This window comes from Leucopleurus acutus (assembly GCF_964270905.1).
Source record: "Leucopleurus acutus genome assembly, chromosome: X".
Classification (NCBI taxonomy): Eukaryota; Metazoa; Chordata; class Mammalia; order Artiodactyla; family Delphinidae; genus Leucopleurus; species Leucopleurus acutus.
This window is the reverse complement of record NC_139148.1, coordinates 126,549,480-126,575,412: the sequence shown is the minus strand read 5'-3', so window position 1 is coordinate 126,575,412 and position 25,933 is coordinate 126,549,480. Positions and strand designations below refer to the sequence as shown.

Genomic DNA, 25,933 nt, shown 5'->3' with positions numbered 1-25,933 from the left:
TAACAAAGACAGACTAAGAAATGTTTCCAGACTAAAGAAGACTAAAGACTGCATGCAACACATGATCCTGAAATTTCTATTACTATAAAAGGACATTATTGGGAAAATTGATAAAACCTGACTATCTCTAGATTACAGAATAGTATTATACCAACGTTAACCTCCTGACTGTAACAGCCTGTGCTTATGGAAGAGAATATGGCTTTCTTTTCAGGAAATATACATTCAACTATTTAGGGGTGAAGAGTGCCATGTCTGTAACTCACTCCCAATTCAGAAAAAAAAAGTACATGGATAGAGAGACGACAGAGACAAAGACAGAGAGGGAAGGAGAAAGCAAATATGGTAAAATAGTAACATTGGGGGAAGCTGGGTGACAGGTATATGGGAATTCTTTGCACAATTCCTGCAACTCTTCTGTATGTCTGAAAGCATATAAAAATAAAAAGTTAGAAGAAAAAAATGAACTTTAATAGTAGTGTAAAGTTGCTCTTTGTTACTTACATTAAGAATTAAAATTGTTTAATTTTAACCCACTGACCTTAGTTGTTCTTTTTTTTAAAAAAAAAAATATAGCTGTTAAAAGCTTATTCCTTTAACAAAGCGACTAACTTCAAATAATTTCCTTAAAAAAATTGTGCTGGCCTTTCCACAACTCGGTTAAAGCATGATTTTAAAGAACAAGAAAATTACATTTTCATTTTATTTGAACAATTTTTACCTTAAAAGAAATATCCAGTGACCTGGATTTTTTTCTTTGGGGATTCTTTCACAAGAAGTGGATGGGCGTGTTCCAAGGATAAGCCCCCCCAGAAGCTGAGACTCCTAGGAGCCGAGTTCAGTGTGATAAACACAGGCCTCACTGACTCGTAACCAGTAGCAGCCATCTGGCAATTAGGAGGCACTGGGAACAAAGACACTGGGTATAAATGGGCAAGTTCACCCAGGCCAACCTGGCCCTTTTTGGAGTAGTAACGTAAGTGTTGGTTCCATAGCCGTACCTTGGTTATAAGCAGCAAAGCATGTCTGACTCAGATTGCAGTCTCTGAGCAAACAACTACTTGGCAGGCGAGGAGATAGCAGTGACCCAGCTTAGCACTGGAAAATTTTAAAAGCCACATGTTATCCCTAAAATACATGCTAGAGATGAAGGGCCCAAAGGAAAGTAGCTTAATGTAACTGCAAAAGAAATGCTGCCCATCTTCTCCTTGTCCCTCCCAGCGGACTAGAACCCCACGCCGAATCCTGTCCCTCCTGCTTGTCATTCATAGCATCTCACAATATTTACTCGAAAGAAATATTCATATCTTATCGTGGTTATTCGACTACCTTGCAGACTGAATGCAATAAAGCCCAGCTGGTAGTTTCACGACAAGCTTTCCAGGCACGGTCACAAAACATAAAACTATCTTTAACTTGGTTTCCACGCGCTGCATGCCCTGATTGCTCTTTAGTTTTATTTAGTCCCGTTTTCATGTAGGTCTCTGTGCATCGAAAGATTCCTGCTATACTATTATATGTAATAAAACAAACATGAAACAGCCTTTATATTGGGGGCATAAATGACTAATGGTATCATTTAAATATATCACTACAGACAACTCTCTTTTTACGATGGCAAATGACAACAATCACTTTATTTTTCCAAACACGTGTGGCTGTGATATACATGTTGTTGATAAAAGCCTGTTATTCCTTGGACTAAATTGTGCTTGGCCTTGCACTGAACTCAGAGAAAACTGTGCACGTGCATCTCAGGTAACATTTAGCTCCATATAGATTTGTGTGCGACTCCAATGTTATTTACAGACAAAATACATAGGAGACAATCTGGTAACAAATACGGAGGCTATATCCAGCCCTTTCAGCCATCAATAACAGACAAACTTGGGTTTTCACTTCAGCATATGCAGACTAACCGTGGTGCTTAATTGTCACAACAAAAACATTTTTATTTCAAATTACTCTTTGTGTCTGCAGCTGCATTCCTGCTCAGAGACACATTTTCCATAAGTTTACAAGGGCCCTGGTGTCTGATGCTTCAAAACAGCTCAGCTACCGCTCTGGCAAGGCATGGCTCCAGCCTAGAAACAAAGTCTGCAGCTCCGAAAGCGCTCAAGCACAGCCTCTGGGAAAAGGTGTCCTTTTGGGGGAGCCACTGGAGCCCCTCTCCAGGGGAGATCTTTTCATTTGTAATTAATTAAGGTGACAGTGGCCATTTTTGTGGGAGAGAGGTACCTTTCTAAAACGCTTGCCTAAGAGGTCAGATTCTAATAACACTTATGTCACCAGATACCTTTTATTCCCTTCAATGAACATGCATACTAAAGTGAGAAATTTCAAAATCGCTCCATTTTAAAAAACAGTATGTTTCACAGTCTGTATTCAAATATCTTTGTCTTACGGAGTGCTGCCTAGGTGACGAATATGGTGTCCCACGATGTGGTTTTCTTTTCCCCAAATAGACACATCTAGAGGTCGCAAAAATTATCCAAGGTCATAAAACAAAGCAGCTTGACAATCTTTACAGCATCCGAAATGGAACCAACAGTGCTAGAATATTTGTGGGGTACCCCCTCTGTGCTAGGCACTGCCCAAAGGGCCAGGGATAGAAAAAGAAAGAAGATAAGATCCTCGTCCTTAAGAACCTTGCAGTTTCAGGGTGGTGAGGGCAAGCATGAAAGCGGATGTGCGGAACACACCTACCGGTGCTGGGCATGGTCTGCTCAAGGGCATCTGGTTCTGTCTGGGAGGGGTGGGTACCACGAAAGGGAATAGATGACCCTCAAATGTCACCTGCCCCGATCAGTAGGAAGAAGCTAGAAAAACTGATGGGGGAGAGGGAGGCTGCTGGGAAGCCACTGTGAATGACAGCTGGGTCTTTAAGAAACAACGAAGGAGGGGAAGGACAGCCCGGGGGATGGAAAGAGATGGCCTTAGGGATACGGCAGAGGTATAGGGGAATGTCAACAAGCCCTTGCAAGCAGGTAAACTTCATAAACACAACTGCAAATTTCCAAATTCGAAAACCATGAACAAAATGAGACAAGAAAGGGCACTTGGAATTAGAGGTATTTAGAATGTTCTGACTGGATCAGTTCACAGAAAAGAATTAAAGGCCAAGAGCTACAGTAAGTGCAACACATGACTAAGTAAAAACAGTAAGATAATGCACTGACTGAGGGACCAGAGAAAGGACCGGGGGCTTTTGCTGCAGCCTCCGCACAGCGTTTGTCTGATAATTCCAAAAAGAATCGCAGAGGAGCTGCAACTTATCAACAGATGGATGGAAGCTGGCCCAGCAATGCAGCCGGAATCCTAATTAAAGCCCAGGCACAGCCTGAGAGGTGCAAAGTAGGTGGGACCTAATACAAGTGAAACACTGTGGCATTGCTGTCGGGACATTTGGAGGAAAGACAATATGGCTGGGCGGATTCACCCGAGAGAAAGGATCACCGGAAGACAAGAGGAGAATCGGGGACTCCGAAGAGGACCCCGCTCAGGGGTACTTGGCATGAGGGAGCACAGAACCAAATAGTCCACACGTGTGGGCTTCCATGCGACGGCACATTTCTGGGAGAAAGTCCATTTTAAAGAGCAAGCAGGAAACTAGAAGTAGCAACAAAAATAGGTCTTTGCTTTCCTTAATCCTTTTTAATCTCCTAGTCTTGGTTAATGGTCTTGCTAATCACTTCCTTCATCGGTCGAGGAAAGCAGAGGCTTGGGAGTCTTAGACACTGAAGCTGTTTGTGGAATAAACCTGAGGGTTTACACTCTATAAATAACTTCCATTTATTCTTATTCTTTACACGTACACTATTACTGAAAACTGGATGATAGCTCTTTGCTCTTGCCTGGTTGACTTCTTACACACACACACACACACACACACACACACAATTCAAGGTAATGACGATATTGATTCTGAAGAGACACTTTTTGAGACAAATAAAAGAGCCGTACAACTGATCTGACAGAACAGGTCTGGAAACTTCATGGGAAAACTGTAGTCTTTTTAGTGAATAGCAATTGTCTAATACTTGAAAATCCTACATCCTAATATCACCAGAGGTTTGGGGCAGCGTTAGAAAGCATGTGACACCTTAGAGATACTCAACACAGTGAGTGGTCTATGCTATTTTATTGTAAATTAAGTTCTAGATTTTCTCTTTAATAAAAAAGTAATAACCTGTGATCATGAACAGAACTACAGAAAGTATGAAAACAGAAGCTTGCATGTGAAAACATCTCAACTAAACAGAGGATCCAAATATAGAGGGAAGGAAACCAATTAAGCAATTCAAACACAAAGATATAAAAATATGTATTACGAAGCATGGATTAGTTTCACACGCTTCAAAACAAATAAATAAACAGACCCGTATTCATTTCATTGTGCTGGGGGAATTGGGGAAAATGCTTTTGTCTTTGGGGGTTAGCCACCCCTTTTGGTTAAATGTTATACTCAAAATGTGCCTAATTCTTATAATCCAAATATGTGACACTGCTTGGGTTTCCATGACTACTGCTCTGAAAACCATATTAATTATTCAAGAGGTCCATGCCATTCTCCCTGCATGCCCTAAGGAATGCTGGGAACCGCAACATGCCATTAGAAAGGGAATAGCTGTTAAACAGACTGCATGACCAAATCTAAATAGGAAAGTTATTCCCTTGAAGTCCTGACATCGTCCTGATAGCATTTAAGCAGTATTATTTAAACTCCTTGGAACAAAATGAAATGAGCAAATGAAAGAGTTTTGCTTCACATTTAATATCTCAACAATCTCTGTAAGACCTTAAAATTGTAGCCTCTGCTCATTCCTCTGATAGGATCTTATTTTCAACTAAGTTGGTTGCCTTGCACAGAACAGTGCTAATTCCTATGAAACTTTCCCCCCAAAGGCTGCCATTTCGACACTGCGGGACTCAGAGGAAATCAGATAATCAAGTTAATAAGACAAATTGTGACTAGGCATCTGGGTGCCACATCCGCCGATGCCTGAATACCACAATAACCATAATTTGTGCAGCCTGTGATCTTGCCTTCATTATAAATAACATTATCAAAGCAGAGGCAGGGAGGTCTGAGTGTATTCAAGCAACACGCACACCGCTACTGATTTCCTGTCAAAGCTAAACTCACGGTGCCAATCCTGTAGCAGGGCAATGAGGGGTGTTATCAGCCCAATTACTCAAAGATGGGGGGCGGGGGGGAGAGGCTAGCAGCCATCTCTATATGCTCCTGAGCTCCTTCAGGGGTCACAGATGCTCAGACACAACATTTGCATTTATTTTCACTTGCATTTATTATAGTATCGTTGTATATTCCATTACATTATAGCACTGTGTAATGCTTATATGACACTGTATTATCATATATCATTTTATATTACTATATATTATATTATTCTTTGTCTTCATTAGCAAAAGAGACTGATTTTCAAAGAGATGGCTATTGCAATGGGACACGAGACGAAGTTCCCAAGTTCAAGTTCCAAGGTCTACGATTTGGAGAGATTTATACAATTATTCAGCTTCATTAATACTGAATTCTTTTCTATCATGCGCATACAGGGAGGAGAAAAGAAGTGCAAATTTTCCAGAAGCAAAGAACATGAGAGAAATCAGGGTGATTTGAATACACTGAATTCTGTACTGCATAATCTTGCAATCAAATTTCAAAATAATGTGATAAAAAATTATACCCTGTGGAAATGTAATCACCTGTCACCAGTGATAAAGAAATAAAATCAAATGATATGTAACAATTATCTAAAACATAATGAACAGTCTATTTGCTAATTAAAGGGAAAACATATCATGTATTGTAATTACCATTCAATATTTAGTAATATAATTTCTCTATAGTTAACTTATGAGCCTTTTCGTGAATTAAATGCTGATGGAAAGGAGTGAAAACTGTGATAAATGCTTACCCCACAAATAAACAGCCTTTATTATTAATTATTCTTTCCATCAACCAATTACCACTCCAATTGTCAGAAAGCTAATTACAGAAGGAAAGCCAACTTGCAAAATCTATTTAGTGAGATTTTAATTCAATTCAACTACTATCTATTGAACCTGTTAGGCAAAATACTCAGTGCTGTTCAAGACAAAAGAAGTATGGCTCTCATTTACTGAGGGTCCTCGTGTCCTTCTCGTGTCCCAGGCACGGTGTTCAGCTACCAGGCGCGCACACACACACACACACACACACACACACACACACACCAGTCCACCAGCACTATGAATGTATTCATTAATCTGCACAACATCCCAACAGAGGCAGGTAATGGTACTGTCCATAAGGACTTCTGAGACCCTGTTTCATCATCTCTAAGGCGGGAATAATAATGGGTACTCCTTAGTTTTTTGCTGAGGCTTAAATAACAAGGTAAATAAAAAGCATGGTCCAGTACCAGCAAATCATAGTTATTATTAGATATTAACAGGCGAGTAAAGGCTAAGGCCAAAGCCACCTAGCACTGAATTGTTCGGTCAACTTCACGAAGCACCGCCAATTCAGCCCACTATCCCCTGCCCAAGACGCAACGTCCGCAGTCACATCCCCTTCCATGAACAGTTTGACCCAAACAAGAATAAACAAGTTGCCCGGCTACAGAACGAATCCCTGCGCTCCTATTATTAAGAGCGATTTCCAGGTCACTGACTAGGATCAAAGCGACCAAACCCAGAGCTGTGGTCCTGGCTCAGTCTGTTGTGCCGCTGCCTAACTTTGGCTTTGTCAACACCAACACTTCTAGGGCTATTCAGTCAGCTCCATTCACAAAGCCCTAACACTCCCCTTTGTCACCAGGGTGGGAGGGCCGGAAGTAATCTGCATATCAGAAAATCAGGTTCATGTATGGTGAGAATTAAAGATATACTGTGGAGAACGAACAAGCGGTTTCAGATCACTGAGTATTTTCACGAGCCACCAGGACACCATAGACATAGGTTACCCATTTTCAGGACTCAGACAATGATAAAACTCCAGTTGCTGCGAAATCCTTCCTGAACACAATTTATCCTTTCTTTGGGTGATTCAGGTCATCATAAATCCCGATGCTGCTGTGGGAAATATAGATTGGGCTAAATCTCCTCTATCCTTCTGATATAACCTCTATATTTACTCTCTTAAAAGACTGTTGGCTTATCCTTTGTCTCCTCCTTATCAAGGCAGAGTACGCGATGCCAAGAGGGAAAAATCCAGCTCTAAGCTTTTCAGTTTGGATTCTATGAAATGAAAATTCGCCAAATATTTTTAGTTTCAATTGTCAGATCAGAATGTGACAGCTGATACTGATTTTCTTGTTAAATTATGACTTTTATTTCCCCTCAAATACACAAAATATTCCAACGTTTGGCACCTTTTAGTTTCACTTTCCAGAGGATAAAATTGCAAATCTCGACATTATTGAACCTGAACTTGTTTCCAGGACTGCAAAAAACACTAACAGTCCCCATGTTTGGAAATAAGAGAGATGGAAAGCTTCCTTCCCACATGCTTTTTTTTTTTTAATGTAACTCATAATAACCCTGATGTTTAATTCAAACAGATTCTAATTTCCAGGTCATTCTTGGGGACAAAAATTTTGTCTTTATCACCATTTTAAAGAGCACAAGCCTGCTATCGGCTTGCATTTCAGACACATGCATGAGAAGCTATAGGCTAGCCCAGAATTTCAAGTTCCTTTCCATTCCACAGTCTTTTCCCCCAGGCTCTTCACTCACTGCACTCATTGCAAGCCGCCTTTATCTCTCTTGCTCCCCCTCTAGTGGAGGTGCTGGGGATCAGGGTCCCAGAGGCCCGGAGGAGGCTAAATGGCTGATCATCCAACTGGAGAGCCGGCAAACCACTGAGTGTTGAAACCCTTCTGTGCATCTTTCTTCCGGAAGCTCCGTGACTCCTACCTAACTGGACTGATTAATGTGTTCCATTGTGATTTCCCTAACAAATTTTTCAGTCTGTCTGCTATTTATTATCACTGTGCAACAGCAATTCTAAATGCCAGTGATAAAATACTCCTCCCTGGAAAAAAAATTGCGTTGGGCTAAGTTGTAAACAATGGATCTAGCTACTGTTTCAATGAAACGCCAATGAATGGTAAAGCTAGCAAGTGAAACTTTTTTTGGTAACAGCTTTACTGAGATATAGTTCATAAAAATACAATTCACCATTTTAAAGTATGGACTTCAGTGGTTCTTGTATAGTCACAGAGATGTGCAATCAACACCGTTCTCTAGTTCTAGAACATTCCACTACCGCCCCCCAAAAGAAATCCTGTACCTATTAGCAGTCACTCTCCATTCTGCCCTTACCCCAACTCCTGGTAACCACTCTACGGATTTGCCTATTCTGGTTATTTTATATAAAGGAAACTATAATTTATGACCCTTTGGGTCTGTCTTCTCTAGCATAACGTTTTCAAGGTTCATCCATGGTGCAGTATGTATCAATACTTCATTCACTTTTGTGGCTGGATAATATCCCACTGTATGGATAAAACAATATTTTGTATATCCTTTCATCCGTTGATGGACACCTGGGTTGTTTCCAGTTTGGGGCTATTGTGAATAATGCTGCTGTGAACATTTGCGTGCAAAGTTTTGCGTGCACATGTGTTATCAATTCTCTTTGATCTATACCTAGGAGTGGAATTGCTGGGTCATATGGTAACTCTATGTTTAACTTCTGGAGGAACTGCCTAACTTTTCCACAGTAGCTGCACCATTTACACTCCTATCAGCAATGGATGTGGATTCCAATATCTCCGCATCCTCAGCAACACTTTTTAGTGTCTATCTTTTACAGTACAGCCATCCTAGAGTGTGTGAAGTCGTATCTCATTGTGACTTTGATTTGCATTTCCCTGATGGCTAAGGATGTTGAACATCTTTTCATGTGTTTATTGGTCCTTTGTGTATCTTTTTTTGGAAAAACGTCTATTCAGAGGTTTTGCTCATTTTTACTTGGGTCTTTTTTCTTTTGATTATTGAGTTGTATCTGTTCTTTATATATTCTGGATACTAGTACCTTATCAGATACGTGATTTGCAAATATTCTCTCCCACTCTGCAAGATCTTTTCACTTTCTTGATGATGTTGTTTGAAGCTCCCTATCAATTTTTTAATTAAAATAATCGCTAATGCCTCAGGCTGAATAGTATTTTTTCATAGTTTCTAAAAGTGCTTCCTATATGTAGATGGACCTAGAGATATTACTCCTCCTACCACTGACCCTCTGACCCCGTGCTGATCCTTAGCTAGACTGGACCGTAAATACTTTATCAGGTGTCCATCTGTCCTTAGGACAATGGACCTCCTCAAACTTCCCAGAAAGCTTTTTAGTAGCTTCAAAATGATCGTGCTGCATTGTGAATGCCTGCTTTTGAGCAAGTAAACTCAGTGCCTTTTAAAAAAAAATTGGTATTATTTGGCCAGGAGGATTTGGGTTAGCAGCTTTTCCCGCGGGAACGCAGTATAGCTGTGAGACTTCTAGAAATCCTCTCCTTAATCAATACTACCTTTTACTTTACACTCCAAGACAGCTCCTGCCATCTGGTTTCCCATTTAAATTAAATTTGTCCAAAAGTTTAAATTTTCTTGATATCATTCAGATCTAGTTAAGCTTAGACTTAACTGCAGTGGGGGGCAGGGTAGAGGGCAATCCAGGCTGAATCGTGACAAATCTGAGTTCTAGCATATTCGGAACGCAATGCTGCAGTAGCTACTCAGGCATGGTAATCATGTCCATCTTTAAAGACCCACAGGAGCAAGGCCTCAGGTCAAGTGGCCTAACAGTAGGGCCTAGGCAACAATGAAGTAGCCCACGGGCTTGGAGTTGCTTTTAGGATCTAAGGCTTCATCTGGACCACAAGTATCAGAGGCACAGCTGCAAATAAACTTTTGGGATGAAAGCTTATTATGGGTTGCATTGTGTCTCCCCCGCCCCTGAAAAGAAAAAAAAAAGATATGTCCAACTCCTAACTTCCAGTACCTCAGAATCTGACCATATCTGGAAACAGGATCTTTACAGAGGTGATCAAGTTAAGATGAGTTCATTAGGGTGGACCCTAATTCGATACGACTGGTGTCCTTAAAAAACTGGGAATTTGAACACAGAGACAGGCATGCACAGGGGGAAATCCATGTGATGACACAGGAAGAAGGTGGTTATGTGAAAGACAGAGGATTGGCGTGAAGGAACGTCTGAGGCTACCAGAAGCTCCTACCTCGAGCCTTCAGAGGAAGTGTGGCCATCCCAACACCTTGATTTCAAACTTCCAGCCTCCAGAACCAGGAGACAAAACATTTCTGTTGTTCTAAGCCACAAATACAGTTTGTGGTGTTTTGTCACGGCAGCCTTAGGAAACTAATACACAACTCTAGGCACCGTGCAGAAGGAGAACTTTTGGTATCTCGGGTGGAAGGGTTGTCACGTCCTACAGTGGCCATCCAAGTCCCCTCGGCATCAGCAGAGTCAGCAGTAACGTCTTTGAAATGAAAAGGAACAAATACATAGTATACATCCCACATTTCTTCTCTGAAGATGCGCATTTCTACTTTACTAAACGTTACGAAACTTCAAGTCTCATTCTGGCTGCGTGTATGGTGTGTAATAAAGGGAGAGTAATGGTTGTCTGGGTCAAATTGATGAGCTCGCGAACTAAATAAGTCAAGAAATCAGCGAAGAAATCATAACCACCTCCTCACCCTAACTCATTCTTCATAACTAATGAGGATGTCCTATTGGGTGATATGAAATTTCATCATGAGCTTATTGACCATGTAGATATTGTGATGCTGTGTAACTAGTGGGGTTCAAAACAGGCTAAATGATGGTGATAATGAGTGTCTGGAGATTATAAATCGCCACAAATGTACGCTAGGCACTTCAGGTTGGTAGAAATTGTAAACAGTCTGCATCCTGATCCAATCAAACTTAAGTCAAATACAATCAATCAAGTCGGTATTGGTATAAATTAATGAGGCCAGTTAAATAGAGGCAAGGATTCTTTCCATTCTACCCACACTTATCCCTTTTTCATACACTGCCTGTGGGCTGATATTACACACGACGGTGTGGGAGAAAAAAAATCACTGAAGCAAATTTATTGAGACTTGTTTGGTAAGCATTACATGTTTAACTTTATGTCATGATATTGTCATTTATTCATTAGACACACATGTATTGAGCCCTTATTATGTGTGCTAGGCAACGAAGACCCATGCATGAATAAGAAGAGCTTCTGAACACTGGTGGCAGCCCCACACAGGTCAAACACACACACAGGTCTCCAGAAAAGCTTTGGGTCTGTCATAGCAAATCTAAGGATTTTAAATCTCAAATTCATAAAAGGACTCGAGACATTTTGTACCCTCACTTTACTCCCAGGGGAAAAGAAGCTAAAGTAAAATGTGTCTAGAAAATACAGGGTATTTCTCATTCCATGTATATCTCCCATTTAGGAAAGTTCGTTTACTTTTCTGCCAAAGTATATTTTAGCAAAACCTGAGTTCTCATTTAACAGCAGAAAGATGATGGCTGAAAGCTTGGTAAGAAAGAAATGCTCAGTACTCATCTGGTTACTTTTGGGGAAGGGGGAAAGGAACATGACACATATTGTGTACCTCCTCTGTGCAGAGCTTTCTAGAATTCTCTTAAACCTTACAGAACCCTACGAGGGAGACACCCTTCTCCTCCCCCTCGTCATCATCACCATCACCGTCATTTGTATTATTACCATTTCGTAGGTGAGGAAACTGAAGTTCAGAGAGGGGAAGTGACTTACCTGAGGTCACCACAGCCCGTAAGAGGCCACTTCATACCCTTCCACATTGCCAAATGCTGCTTCCAAAGTACAGCTTCAAGGAAGTTATCCAGCTTTCAACACCTGCTCACCGAACGTAGTCTTGTACATTTGTCCCAGTATTTTATTAGTGACCATCTATTATGTTTATGACCTATACACTCCTAAATACGTTCTTTTTATTTCGTAATCCACTCCCCCCTATGTCTTGTGTTTTCCAGTGATATATTTTAGATCTGAGGAAGTTTATATTTCAAAATGATTCATTCTGTTCTGCCAACTGCAAGGCAAGACTGCAATAAATGTTCTCTTGTTGATCAAGAGTGTGTATTTGTGAGCAGAAAGAAATACTATCTGAATTCACATCATGTTTTGGACCACCACCAACTAATACATTGACATGCCAATATACTGGATTGTTTACATACAAAGTAAATGTCAAACAAAAGGAAAACCCTTTTGTCAGTTACTAGATATTCCTCTTAGCTTCTGGGACATGTCAGATTGAAGCGAAATGCGCCTGCTTCATCCTGTCATTACATTTGACCTAAACTTCATTTAAAAGACTGGAGAAATCATTTTAAAGCTGTAGTATTGATTAGGCTTTAGAAAAGTATTTGCCTTGGAATTTGATTTAAGTCTGCCTCAACATTCACTTGTCAAGAAGGTAACAGCTTTACAAATGAAACCAAAAAGGAGGCATTTCATCCTAATTTCATTTGAAAAAAAAAGATTTTATAGAAGTAGACAAATTGCAAGGGCAACAAATTATCCTACCACCCACAGCTCAAATGCCTGCTTTGGCCAGTTTACCAGTAATCTGGTCAGGACACGACCAGGACATTTACTGCTCGATGGCAAGGAGCACACTGAAAGGCGTGTTGACAGCTGACATGAGAGCTTTCCTTATGTTTACCTTTTTCTTCCTCTTTCAACAAGAGATTCCTGTTCAGAGCCTTTCTGGCTCTATGATGCTCAGCGACTGTGGACCGCAGCCCTACTCAGCCCATGGGGAAGCCGGGATTTCCAGCAAGATGTCCCCCACTGCCAGTGAGATCAAAGGGACACAGACAGAGGCTCCCCCGCTGATAGTGGGTCTTTAACTAGCCCTCCAGTGTGTGCTGGGGACTGCTGAGCTGGCCTTACTACCATGTACACATGAAAGAACACCTCACTCCTCATAGCTACTGGTTTCTATAGAAACAAGAAAGAATCTGTTCTTTTGCTAAAATTTTCCCCTAAAGCTTTTTCTAGCACTGTATAAAACATTTATTTTTTGCTATCACAGTCCTCCATTTATAGCATCATTTAACCGATCAAAGAACAATGGGCTGAGTGAGGATGAGCGTGTGCTCCGTGTTCAGAAACCAAATCTGAACGCGCATTAAGCAGCCGTGGTCAGTTCTTCTCTCCTGGGTCACATTAGGACTCAAGTATTTTAGAGTAACTACTTGAAACAACGGTGAATCGGAGAGTGAAAAGGGGTCAACAAGGTATTTACTCCACCATGCGCTGACTTTTCCAATTCAGAATACTTCAGCGGTTACAGTATTTAAATGAACTCTGTCTCATCCGTGTCACCATAAATTATCCTTGAAAACTCCAGGGCTCCTGACCACAGGAACGTGAGTCACGGCCTTGACGCCTGTGTGGCTTTGCTTCGAGATAACGGCTGGGTTTCCCTGCTTCATTATCATGTGCCCTTCTCCAGGGACCACATTTGCTCAGGAGTTGCTAAGGCTAGTAAATATTGTATCTGTCCTCTTGTAATCACCAGGCAAACAGATTTGCCCTCCGTCACATAAAACCCCCAGAGCTGTTAGGTCATGAAAGAGGTATTGAACTAGGGCTGTGCTTAAAAACCAAGAATGGGAATCTCTGTGGCATAAATCAAGACTAAATCCGCTACATGGTTGCATGTGCCTAGTCTTCAGTCAGATTCCATTCATTTATTCCTGCCTCAATAAATATTGAGCGTCAACTATTTGCTAGTCATGGGGTTTCAAGCACTGCAGGTAAGGTGCAGCACTGAGCAACAGACACCGCCCCTGTCCACCCAGAGTTCATAGTCTAGCATGGGAGACAGGCATTAGACAAACAATCACACAATGAACCACGATTGTAAGAAGTCCTATGAAGCAGAAATACCAGGTGCCTGAGAAGGATTCTAATGTAGTCTAAGGGGTCCCAGAGACACCTGGGTGTTCTGCTAGCACCTTGCTTATAAAACAACTACAAAGTAGGGTTCCATTTCAGGTGAAATGTACTCAAAATTTGTGCGTGTTTTGCAAAATCGTGGAACTGTCAGCGATCTTGAGAGGTGAATGGCTTCGGGTGAAATCAACTTGAAACCTGTGCATGTTTTGCAAAATCACAGGACTGTCGGAAATCTTAAGAGGTAAATGGCTCAGCTCTTCAGAACAAATAGATGGTTTTCTCAATCTGGAGATTCTTAAGAATGAAGGCTCACAGACATCCTGGGTGGCTCATCTGGTGTTTGAACATATGATAACTCTGGGAGTTCCTTCTTAGCTACCAAGATATCTAAAGGACCACACCATGAAGTAATTCACCCATAAGGTGGTCTTCAGCTGGGGAGGCGGGGAGGGGGGGATACAACTGCACTGAATCCAATACAGGCTGAGCACCAGAGTCTGAGGACTAACTCTCTACTCCTAAAGCACATGTACAATAAAATAAATCCTTGGTATTCATGATGATCCAGTTTTGCCATTCACACAACCATTACCATTTTCACACTCTTCATTCTTTTTTCTTTTATCCTGTATCTGAACTTCTGGGACAAAGTTGGTCTCTGGTTAAAAAAGAGACACTTACACATGTACATTGATAAAGAACATGAGCTTTAAAGTCACACACATTGGGTCTGAACCCTAACTGGACCACCTATTAGTGTATAAACTTGGGCAAATCATATAACATTTTTAAGTCTTGGTTTTTTTCTCTGTGAAATGGGGATGGTAGTAACTCACGAGGTTGTTGCAACACACCTGAAAATGCACTTTTAACTGACATGTACTTTTATACATACTTTGTAAATATGTATGTGTGTATACCTTCCTACCTTATTGCTACTGTGAAAAGAAATAAAGGAAACCTCGTTTAAAATGGAGTCAGAAAGCTCTGAAGGGGGAGCTCTCACGCACTACCACTCTACCACTGGCACACCTCAGCAGGAAAAAGTGTACCCTGCACTCCCCAAGAGGAAGAAGCTTACTTTACACACCTGTGCAGGAGGAAGAAAGACTTTTTCTTTGCCTAGCAACAGCCCAGCCAATGAGAAACCACCACACTCAGCCAGTGAGAAGCCACCACCACCCTGAACTCCCGCTCTACTCCAAAGAACTTTCATTTAAAACAGCCCCTCCCAACTTCCTCCTTTCCTCTATAAAAGGACGGTCCTCTTTGTTCTCCAGGCTTGCCTATGGCTTGACACAGTTTGCTTGTCCTGATTGCAATTCCTCTGCTATGCTCAAGTAAACTAATTTTGCTGGTAAAATAACTAGCTATTTTATTTTTTTAATAGGATTTGTTTTTTAAAATAAATTTATTTATTTTATTTATTTGGCTGTGTTGGGTCTTCATTGCTGTGCGTAGGCATTCTCTAGTTGCGGCGAGCGGGGGGCTACTCTACGTTGCGGTGCGTGAGCTTCTCATTGCGGTGGCTTGTCTTGTTGCAGAGCATGGGCTCTAGGCGCGCGGGCTTCAGCAGTCGTGGCTCACGGGCTCTAGAGCGCAGGCACAGTAGTTGTGGCGCATGGGCTTAGTCGCTCCGCGGCATGTGGGATCTTCCCAGACCAGGGCTTGAACCCGTGTCCCCTGCATTGACAGGCAGATTCTTAACCACTGTGCCACCAGGGAAGTCCTGCTATTTTATTTTTAAGGTTGACATTTCATGGTGTCAGAAGTGGGATCCGAAGGTGCCAACACCGCTCCCCAACAACAAACTGATGACTCCCAGAACTGTGTGAGGTACGCACTTGAGCCGCTTGCACTCTCTCCTCCTGTGAGTTATCTTTTTCTTCTGAGTTCAGTAAGCCTTCCCTTGGATCCAAACTCCCTTCCTTTGGTCAAGCTCTCTGACTTTATTTGGGAACTGTTTTTGTTTTTATGAAGGCATTGCCCTTTCTGGTGAGTATTCTTCTGTTTTCTAAACTTCTGAGTTTTGAGCAGTTGGATCCAACTCGGCTAAATTATCTCGGGAGTGTCCCACTTTCGGGACCCCAGCTGGTTTTATGTTTAAAAACTATGGTCCCTCCTTATGTACATTTTAACTAAATGGATCAATTTGACCAAAAACAATTTAGAACTCCAGTGGCATTTATGGGGAACTTTTGACCTCCCTAAATTTGTTTTTCTCAGAACTAAATTAGAAGATCATGGCTCTAAAATTAAACAGACTGAATGGGATGCCTATTTTAATTGGCTCCTGCAGGCTTCCAAATTCATTCAAGACTCTAAAATCGCCTCTTTACAAAATACCATTTCTAAATTAACTGAGGCAAATAAACAATTGGAAAAAACCAAAAAGCTTCTGAGGTCTCTTTTTTCCCTCTCCCATCCTCTATGTCTCCAGGTACACTGCAGCCATCTTGTGCCAAGGTCCCACCTGGTGTCAGCTTCCTCTTTCCCTTCTGCACTGTCCCCATCTCCTCCTTTTAATCCTTTTGCTGAACTTCCCTTTTTCTCTGAACTTCTCCCCACTTTCTCCTCCCCTGAACCTATTAAAACCTGCCTCTTTAAATCAGGCCCTCTGAGGATCCAAATGCTAAACCCCTAATTTCTTATGTTCCCTGGACTAAAGCTGAACTACAAGCTATAGTCAGATTTTCCCAAAGTAACTGAGGATCCCACAGATTTGCTGAGGAATTTAATATGGACATTCAAGCTTATCAGCCTGGTTTCTCTGACTTATATCAGCTAGCTCACATGCTTGTCAGTGAAGGTCAAGCCAAACACTGGATAAAAACTGCTAACTGGGAAAATCCAGAAGAGTCCCTAGAAGTACAACCAGGAGACCAACCCTATGCTTTATTATATGATCAAACTCAGGGAATCGCCAGGCAACTCCAGTTGGCAACTTCTAGGGCTTTCCCAAAACCTAGTGATTGGAATAAGATTCAGACTTGCACTCAGAAACACAAATGAACCTCTGCACAATTATTACAGTCAACTCCAAACTATTTTTAAGGACAATTCTGGTCTCTGGATGTTGAATCCATTCAGGCAGCCTTTAACTCTATGTTCATTAACGGGCTGAACCAGGATCTTTCTCTTCTAGTTCGAAGAGGATGGAATGGGGAACTACATCCATCCAAATTTAGTTAATTTAGCAAACCGGCTCACCTGCACCCTGTACGATTCAACTAAAAGGAAGACCACTAAAATCCTCAATTTTAAACTCCAACAAATGGAGGTCTCTAAAGAAACAAAAACAAACCCTCCCAGTCTCTGCCATTATTGGAAAAAGCCAGGACATTGGAAAGAAGACTGTTACAAGCTTAACGCTCCAGACACCTCCAGCCCTCTAACCAGCCTTTCCAATGCCCTCCTAACCCCCAATGATGGGGCTCTGAGGAACTACAGGGGCTCTTCCAAATCCTCCCTCTTAATCGGCTTGAAAAAACCACTCTCCAGATTGGGAATGAATCTCTCTATGACCTTACTGACACCAGAGCCTCACTCTCAGTGCTCAAGCCCACTGTTATTAAACAGCCCCTACCTCAGAATACTAAGAGGGTTCAAATGGTGGGGATCCCAAATAAAGCTCTTCAGGTTCCTGTTTCTAAACCTATCCCCTTTGATTTAGGCCCTCTAAGAGATACCCACCCTTTGCTCCTTAGTTCCTCCATCCCTATTCATTTACTGGGCTGAGATTTCTTAGAAAAATATCATGCTGGAATTTCTTTCTCCCAAAAAGGGAGAATAATTCTAGAATTTGATAGCAGCAACCAAAAGAGCCACCTACTGAGCGAATCAAATGACCCTTCAACATCTTTTATTTGCTCCATCTCTGATGGCACTGGAGCTAATTCTAAGGAAACTAATCATTTGTCCCTATAAGATCAGCTGCCACCCTCCTTATGGGCAAAATCCTCAACTTATATCGGCAGAATCCTCCTATTAAGATGCAAATAGATCCCTCAAAGCCTCTCCCTGGAATTAACCAACACCCCATAAATAAAGAGGCCCTCCAGGGCACTAAGCCAATAATAGATGATTATAAGACCCAGGGTCTCATTATCTGGTGCACTAGTCCCTGCAACATCCCTATTTTACCTGAAAAGAAACCCAATGACCAAGGATGGAGATTTGTCCAAGCCCACCAAGCCATAAACTATACTGTCATCCCTTGTCACCCTACTGTTCCCAATTCCCACACTCTTTTAGCTTCACGCCCACCAAAAGCAAATTTCCCACTGCGAGTGATTTACGTAGCACCTTCTTTAGCATCCCCACAGATAATGCTAATCAATACCTATTTGCCTTTATTTGGGAAGGACAACAATATACCTGGACAGTAATGACCCAGGATTTTACCAAAAGTCCTTCTTACATCTCACAAATCTTAAAAGCTGATTTAGATGAGATAAAATGTTCTGGAGGCTCCACTTTATGACAATATGTAGACGGCTTGCTTCTCTGCTCCCCTTCCCAGGTCTTTTTTCAGGAAGACAGCACCCACCTACAGAGCTTTTAGCCTCAAAGGGACATACAGTTTCTAAGGAGAAACGGCTGTTTGTTCAAACCCAAGTTCATTATTTTGGGCACCTGATCATGGAGAAAGGGCTGGGCACCTAGACCCAGATAAGCTTCATAGCATCCTGAACTTCCCAAAGCCCAAAACCAAAGTCAATTATGAGGTTTTCTTGGGTTGGCTAGTGATTGTTAGAGCTGGATTCTGAACTTTTCTCTCATGGCCCAGCCTCTATATGCCTTACTAAAGAACAGCAAACCTGACCCTTACTACTTGGGAATATCTGGATGACCCAGCTTTTAATACCTTAAAGGAGAGCTTGATAAATCCTCCTGCCCTTGGACATCCTAATTATCAACTTCCCCTTTTCCTCCTTACACTGGAGAAGGAGACAAGTACTCTCAGAGTAGTCACCCAAAAACATGGGGATCACCATCGCCCCATAAGGTACTACAGTCAGCAGATAGATACTATGGTATGAGGATACCCCTCCTTACCTCAGAGCCACTTTCCTTTTACTTAAGGCCACCAAAGAGGTAGTCATGGGATCCCCTCTCACCGATTTTGTACCCCATGCAGTAGAGCCCTCCTGGATTCTCATCACACTCGACACACTTCAGCCAGTCATCTCACTTCCTATGAAATCCTCATGGCAATCACGCCTCACATAACTCTTTCTCACTGTGATAACCTTAACCCTGCCGCCTTCTTCCCTTCTCTAGGGACAACACTCCTCATGACTGACTCTGACAGATCACCTTTTGCCTCCTCACGACGATTTACAGGAAACTCCTGTCACCAATGCTGAGTTTTCATGGCTTACCAATGGTTCTTGAAGAAAGAAAATGTTAAATATTGTGCTGGATCTGCAGTTGCAACTCCTTTTAAAGTCATCAACGTGGCACCTTTGCCTCTGGCCACCTCGGCCCAACAGGCTGAATTACATGCTCTTACTTGGGCCTGCATTTCAGCAAAGGGCAAAACTGCAGACAATAGATATGCCTTTGGAGTAGCTCATGACTTACTGCTATGGAAACAGCAAGGTCTCTTTATTTCTAACGGGACTAAAATTCAAAATGGCTCTTATGTCCAGCATTTATTAGATGCCACACTCTTGCCAGCAACTTTAGCTGTTATTAAGGTCCCTGGGCATTCCAAACTTGACTCCCTGGAAGCTAAAGGAAACCACATTGCTGACATTTCCGCCAAGAATGTTGCCCTCAAAGGAACGAAAAATCAAACCTCTGTCATGTCCAAAGGGATGTTGCCCCAAATAATAACCTAGAGAAATTGGTTAGAGAAGCCCAAGAGTTGGCTCCAGAAAAGGAAACACAAGATTGGAAATCTAGTAACTGTTCATTTGATAAAAAGGGAGAACTCTGGTTTGGGCCAAATAACAATCCAGCCTAGCCAGGGACTCTAAAATTCCCATTACCGACTACCGTATATGCATTAAGCCATTGGTCTGCAGATAAAATGACAATGCTTACGAATCAGTACTGGTGAGGAGGTATCAATGAGGCCACAAAAAGCGCCTACTCTGCTTGCCACACCTGCCCAAAATATAATTCAGGAAAACCTGTTTGCAGTGCTCTGGAACACTTTAAATTGCCCAATGGACCACTGGAGGTTTGGGAGATGGATTTAATTCAATTTCCCCCATCTCATGGATATAAATATGTTTTAGTCATGGTCTGTATGTTTTCCCACTGGGTCTAAGCCTTTCTGTGTAGACAACCTGCTGCCTCTTCTGTGGCTAAAATTAGTTTAGGAAAGATTATCCTTACCCTCAGGAACCCCTCTTGAGCTCCACAGCAACCAGGGAACCCAATTTACTGGTCAAATACTACAGCAGGTCTGTGTCGTTTGGCCAGTCCTAACGCATTTTCACTGTGCTTCCCACCCTCAATCCTCAGGGCTGGTCCAATGCACTAACAGCAATATTAAGACTCAATTTGTGCTTTTTCGCAACAGGTTTGCCACCAGGACACAGGTGTCGTGAAGACCACCGCTAAACCTAAGCAAAAACGGGAAAGGAGAAGGGCCACATAAACATCGCTGTCATCGGACACGCAGATTCCGGGAAGTGTGCCACTACTGGCCATCTGATCTACAAATGTGGTGGGATCGACAAGAGAACCACTGAAAAGTTCGAGAAGGAGGCTGCCGAGATGGGCAAGGGCTCCTTCAAGTATGCCTGGGTCCTGGACAAACTGAAAGCTGAACGTGAGCATGGTATCACCATTGATATCTCCCTCTGGAAATCTGAGACCAGTACATACTATGTGACCATCACTGATGCCCCAGGACACAGAGACTTCATCAAAAACATGATTACAGGCACATCCCAGGCTGACTGGGCTGTCCTGATCGTTGCTGCTGGTGTTGGTGGATTTGAAGCAGGTATTTCCGAGAATGGGCAGACCCGCGAGCATGCCCTTGTGGCCTACACTCTGGGTGTGAAACAACTAATCGTTGGAGTTAACAAAATGGATTCCACTGGGCCACCCTACAGCCGGAAGAGACACGAGGAAACTGTTAAGGAAGTCAGCACCTACCTTAAGAAAATTGGCTACAACCCGACACAGTAGCACTTGTGCCAGCTTCTGGCTGGAATGGTGAAAACATCCTGGAACCAAGTGCTAACATGCCGTGGTTCAAGGGATGGAGAGTCACCCGAAAAGATGGCAGTGCCAGTGGAACCACACTGTTTGAAGCTCTGGATTGCATCCTGCCACCGATTCGCCCAACTGACAAGCCCTTGCGTTTGCCCCTCCAGGACGTCTACAAAATTGGTGGTATTGGCGCTGTCCCTGTGGGTCGAGTGGAGACTGGTGTTCTCAAACCTGGCATGGTGGTCACCTTTGCTCCAGTCAATGTGACAACTGAAGTGAAGTCTGTTGAAATGCACCATGAAGCTTTGAGTGGAGCCCTTCCTGGGGACAATGTGGGCTTCAAGGTCAAGAACGTGTCTGTCAAAGATGTTTGTCGTGGCAATGTGGCTGGTGACAGCAAAAATGACCCACCGATGGAAGCAGCTGGCTTCACAGCTCAGGTGATTATCTTGAACCATCCAGGCCAAAGCAGTGCTGGCTACGCACCTGTGCTGGGTTGTCACACAGCTCACATTGCCTGCAAGTTCGCTGAGCTGAAGGAGAAGATTGATCGTCGTTCTGGGAAAAAGCTGGAAGATGGCCCCAAATTCTTGAAATCTGGTGATGCTGCCATCATTGATACGGTTCCTGGCAAACCCATGTGTGTTGAGAGCCTCTCTGACTATCCTCCTCTGGGCCGCTTTGCTGCTCGTGACATGAGACGGACGGTTGCTGTGAGTGTCATCAAAGCAGTGGACAAGAAGGCAGCTGGAGCTGGCAAGGTCACCAAGTCCGCCCAGAAAGCTCAGAAGGCTAAATGAATATTATCCCCAATACCTGCCACCCCAGTCTTAATCAGTGGTGGAAGAATGGTCTCAACTGGCCATTTAAGTTTAACAGCAAAAGACTGGTTAACGATAACAATGCATCGCAAACCCTTCAGAAGGAAAGGAGAATGTTTTGCGGACCATTTGTTTTGTGTGTGGCAGTTTTAAGTTATTAGTTTTTAAAATCAATACTTTTTTTTTTTTTTTTTTTTGCGGTACGCGGGCCTCTCACTGTTGTGGCCTCTCCCGTGGCGGAACACAGGCTCCGGACGCGCAGGCTCAGCGGCCATGGCTCACGGGCCCAGCCGCTCCGCGGTATGTGGGATCTTCCCGGACCGGGGCACGAACCCGTGTCCCCTGCGTCGGCAGGCGGGCTCTCAACCACTGCGCCACCAGAGAAGCCCTAAAATCAATATTTTTAATGGAAACAACTTGACCAAAAATCGGTCACAGAATTTGAGACCCATTAAAAAAGTTTAATGAAAAAAAAAAAGAGACTCAATTTGCAAACTTTGTAGAAACCCTCCCATGTGTAGTATCCTGGCCAAAGGCACTGCCATTAGTCCTTCTAAATCTCATGTCTAAACCCTTTTAGAAGTGATAAACTCTCACTCTGAGATAATCACAGGATGCCCAATACACCTGGCACCTGCTTCTTTTGATCCACAACTGATAAAAGGAGGTCATCCTTCAAAATTATAAAGGCTTAATTGCTTCTGTTGAAAATAACCATATTCTAATAGAGCAATCTTTTCTCAGTGTCTCCCATCTTCTCTGGATACGAAGACTTTAAACATCATTCCTTACCACCTAGAGATTTCACCTATTGGACAAGACACCTCCAGAAAGAGTCCCTTCAAGCTCATTGGAAAGGCCCCTATCAGGTACCATTAACCAACAACCCTTGTGTTGCCGAACTCCAAGGAATAGACTCTTGGATTCATGTGTCACATCTAAAGAAAACACCAAACCCTGGCTGGACCTGCACACTAACTGGTGACCTGAAAATAAAGATTTTCAGGAACTGAAGTGGACACAGCCTCTGAAGGAGACAGCTTTCCCAACAGAACCAGACCAGGCCTGTATACCTTTTCTCACTGTTGCTTCTCACCCTATATTCTCCTTCTCTTTATTGGAAAGACAATACTCCTATCTGCATTTCCCAATCTCCTGGGAAAGCAGGAAACCCTTCCGACGGTTGGATCTGTCACCAGAAACTCTGATCGTTCATGGTGTTGGAGATCCCTTGGTTTTAACTGTAACCAATTTCTCTTTAGTCCCAAATGACACTGTCAGTCACACGCATAAGCCTACTGGTGTTAACTACCTGGTTAGGCTATTACAGCCAGGTGTTCCCATACCTTGTTTCAAACGTTCTCCAACCATAACCATACCAGTTCAGCTGAGCACCTCAACCTCGGCACTCTTTTTCTTATTTAAATACGATCCATTACCCTGCGCCCGAGGGAAATGCAAACAAGCTAACTCCTGTTTTCAAGGCTTTTAGAAAAGACTTCTCTAGGCTGGGATGGTACCTTACAGAATGTCATCCCAATTCCTCTGACCCCGGGCTTGGAAATGTCAATCAGGAAATTCCAGCCAACAAAGCTGCCAATAACCATATGTTAGCTGGAATCCTCTGCGCTACAACTGGCTTTATTCTTGCCTGTGGTGCTTGGCATTTCTCACGGGCATATGAATGTTTAGATAGCTGGTGAACTGGAGAGCAATGCTTATTGGGATATTTAACTGTCCCAGTCACCATTCATGACAAATCAGAAGCCTCTCATTGGTCCTCCGCATTAAAGCTCCATGGCCACTTTAAATGGGAACTTCTAGGAGGCGCACAGGACTCCAGATCTGCCCCATAGGGAAAGCCCTTCTCCCATCGGTCCAAGTAAATGCCAGTGAACGTCGGATCAGAAATCTCTCCCTAACATTAGGTTAGCTAGCCAACTCCACAGCCAAGGCAGTAGCAGCCCCCAAATGATCACTTGACTCGTTGGCTAAAGCAGTTTTGGACAACTGTACAGCCCTTTGATTATCTACTTGCTGAACAGGAGGTGTCTGTGTAATAGCAAATACCACCTGTTGCTCATGGATAAACGCTTCTGGTAAGGTAGATATTCAACCACACAAGATCAGGGAACAAGCATACTGGTTACAAACAAATGTCACGTAACTCTCCACGGTCCTTTGATATGTTCAGTTGGCTACCTTCAGGCCTAGGTGAATGGTGCAGAACAATCATACAACCTGGATTTGTCATGTTAATTTTCATTCTGTTTTGCATAATTATTTTTTAACTTTATACCTATTGCCTGTCAAATCTCTGCAGAAGTGATGCACCAGATAGAGTGATATTAGCTCAGTGCTTCAAAATGACCTCCAACACTTATGACTTTGATAAGATATAGACTTTAAGTGAGAGGTGCCTGAGAGTTCTCCCTCCTACCCTTTCTTGTTACTCAAATGTAGCCTCAGTGGTTTCCATTCTGTGTACTTTCTGTCAGACATGGGACATGACAACCAGAAAAGGTCCTTCCTGGAACCAAGGGGTAAACCCACGAAAACCTGACTGATCAGCAATGTTTTATAGGAAAGATCTTGATCAAAAGGGGAAACGTAAAAATAAATAAAGGAAACCTCATTCTGGGATCGACATGTACACACTGCTATATTTAAAATGGATAACCAACAAGGGCCTACTGTATAGCACAGGGAACTCTGCTCTATGTTATGTGGCAGCCTGGATGGGAGGGGAGTTTGGGGGAGAATGGATACATGCATATGTATGGCTGAGTCCCTCTGCTGTGCACCTGAAACTATCACAACATTGTTAATCGGCTATACTCCAAAATAACAAACAAAAAGTTAAAAAAAAAATGCAGTTATAGGAGTAGAGCATGTAGCAGGGAGCCTAGTATATAGTAATAATAATAACTAATTAAAGTGAAAAAAATAAAGAAAATGGAGTCAGGAAGCCCCAAAGGGGGAGCTCTCATGCACCAGCACTCTCTGCCACTTGCAGACCCCAGCAAGAAGTGTACCTTGCATTCCCCAACTGGAAGAAGCTTACTTTACACACCCCAGCAGGAGGAAGAAAGATTTTCTGCTTGCCTAGCAACAGCCCAGCCAATGAGAAACCACCACAGTCAGCCAATGAGAAGCTGCCACCACCCTGAACTCCTACTCTCCTCCAATGAATTTTGTTCAAAACAGCCCCTCCCAACTGCCTCCTTTCCTCTATAAAGAAGGCTCCTTTCCTTAGTTCTCTGGACTTGCTTATAGCTTGCCATAGTTTGCTTGTCCCAAATTGCAATTCCTCTGTGATTCCTGAATAAATTCATTTTGCCGGTAAAATAACTGGCTATTTTATTTTTAAGGTTGACACTACATACATACAACCTACCTTACTGATGTATAAACACATCTATATATATATATACACTTCTGACAGACTTGCTGCTCTTTTTATCCCCAGGGTTGAGCTCTGAACCCAAAACATAGTTGTTATGCAACAAATGGTTATTGGAAGAAGGGACAATAGAAATAAAAGTACATTTTAGAGTTAAAAAATCTGGAGGTTCTGTGTTAACATGCTGTTTTCAAAGACATGTTAACTGGGTTGACAAGGGTTTCTAACTGTACTTTTCCAATAAGTTTGAACCCAATTCTTCTGTTGACTCTGAGCAACATCAATGAAATAGAAAGAACTGTAATCAAATGCTCTCAGGGTCATAAACCTAGTTGCAAGCATATGGACCACTTCATTATACTTGCACCGCTAAGGTTTGTTAAACACCGTAGAATGGAAAAAGTTAACAAATGTGAGATTTATTTTTATCATTATTAAAATAAAATGGAAGAAGCTAAAGATAGCAGAGAACCTAAAAGCCAAAGCTAACATATTCAAACAACTATGTATTTTCAATTATTATGGCTAACGACCTTAAAATTTTTCTAGCTCCACTT

At 42.5% G+C, this 25,933-nt stretch overlaps 2 protein-coding genes across 6 annotated transcripts in view; one reads left to right on the top strand and one right to left on the bottom strand.

The window, feature by feature from the left end:
• The window catches only part of AFF2 (ALF transcription elongation factor 2), a gene marked incomplete at its 3' end in the record, with an annotated part of 487,225 nt that overhangs the window by 398,931 nt on the left and 62,361 nt on the right, over nt 1–25,933 (bottom strand). The window lies entirely within an intron of this gene.
• On the top strand, nt 12,674–22,481 carry LOC309978062 (elongation factor 1-alpha 1-like; the record flags this gene model as incomplete). The annotated part of the gene is given in 3 exon segments (XM_082864415.1): nt 12,674–12,910; nt 20,574–21,117; nt 21,120–22,481. Coding segments are annotated over 3 exon segments (1,614 nt in total). The 3' UTR covers nt 21,953–22,481.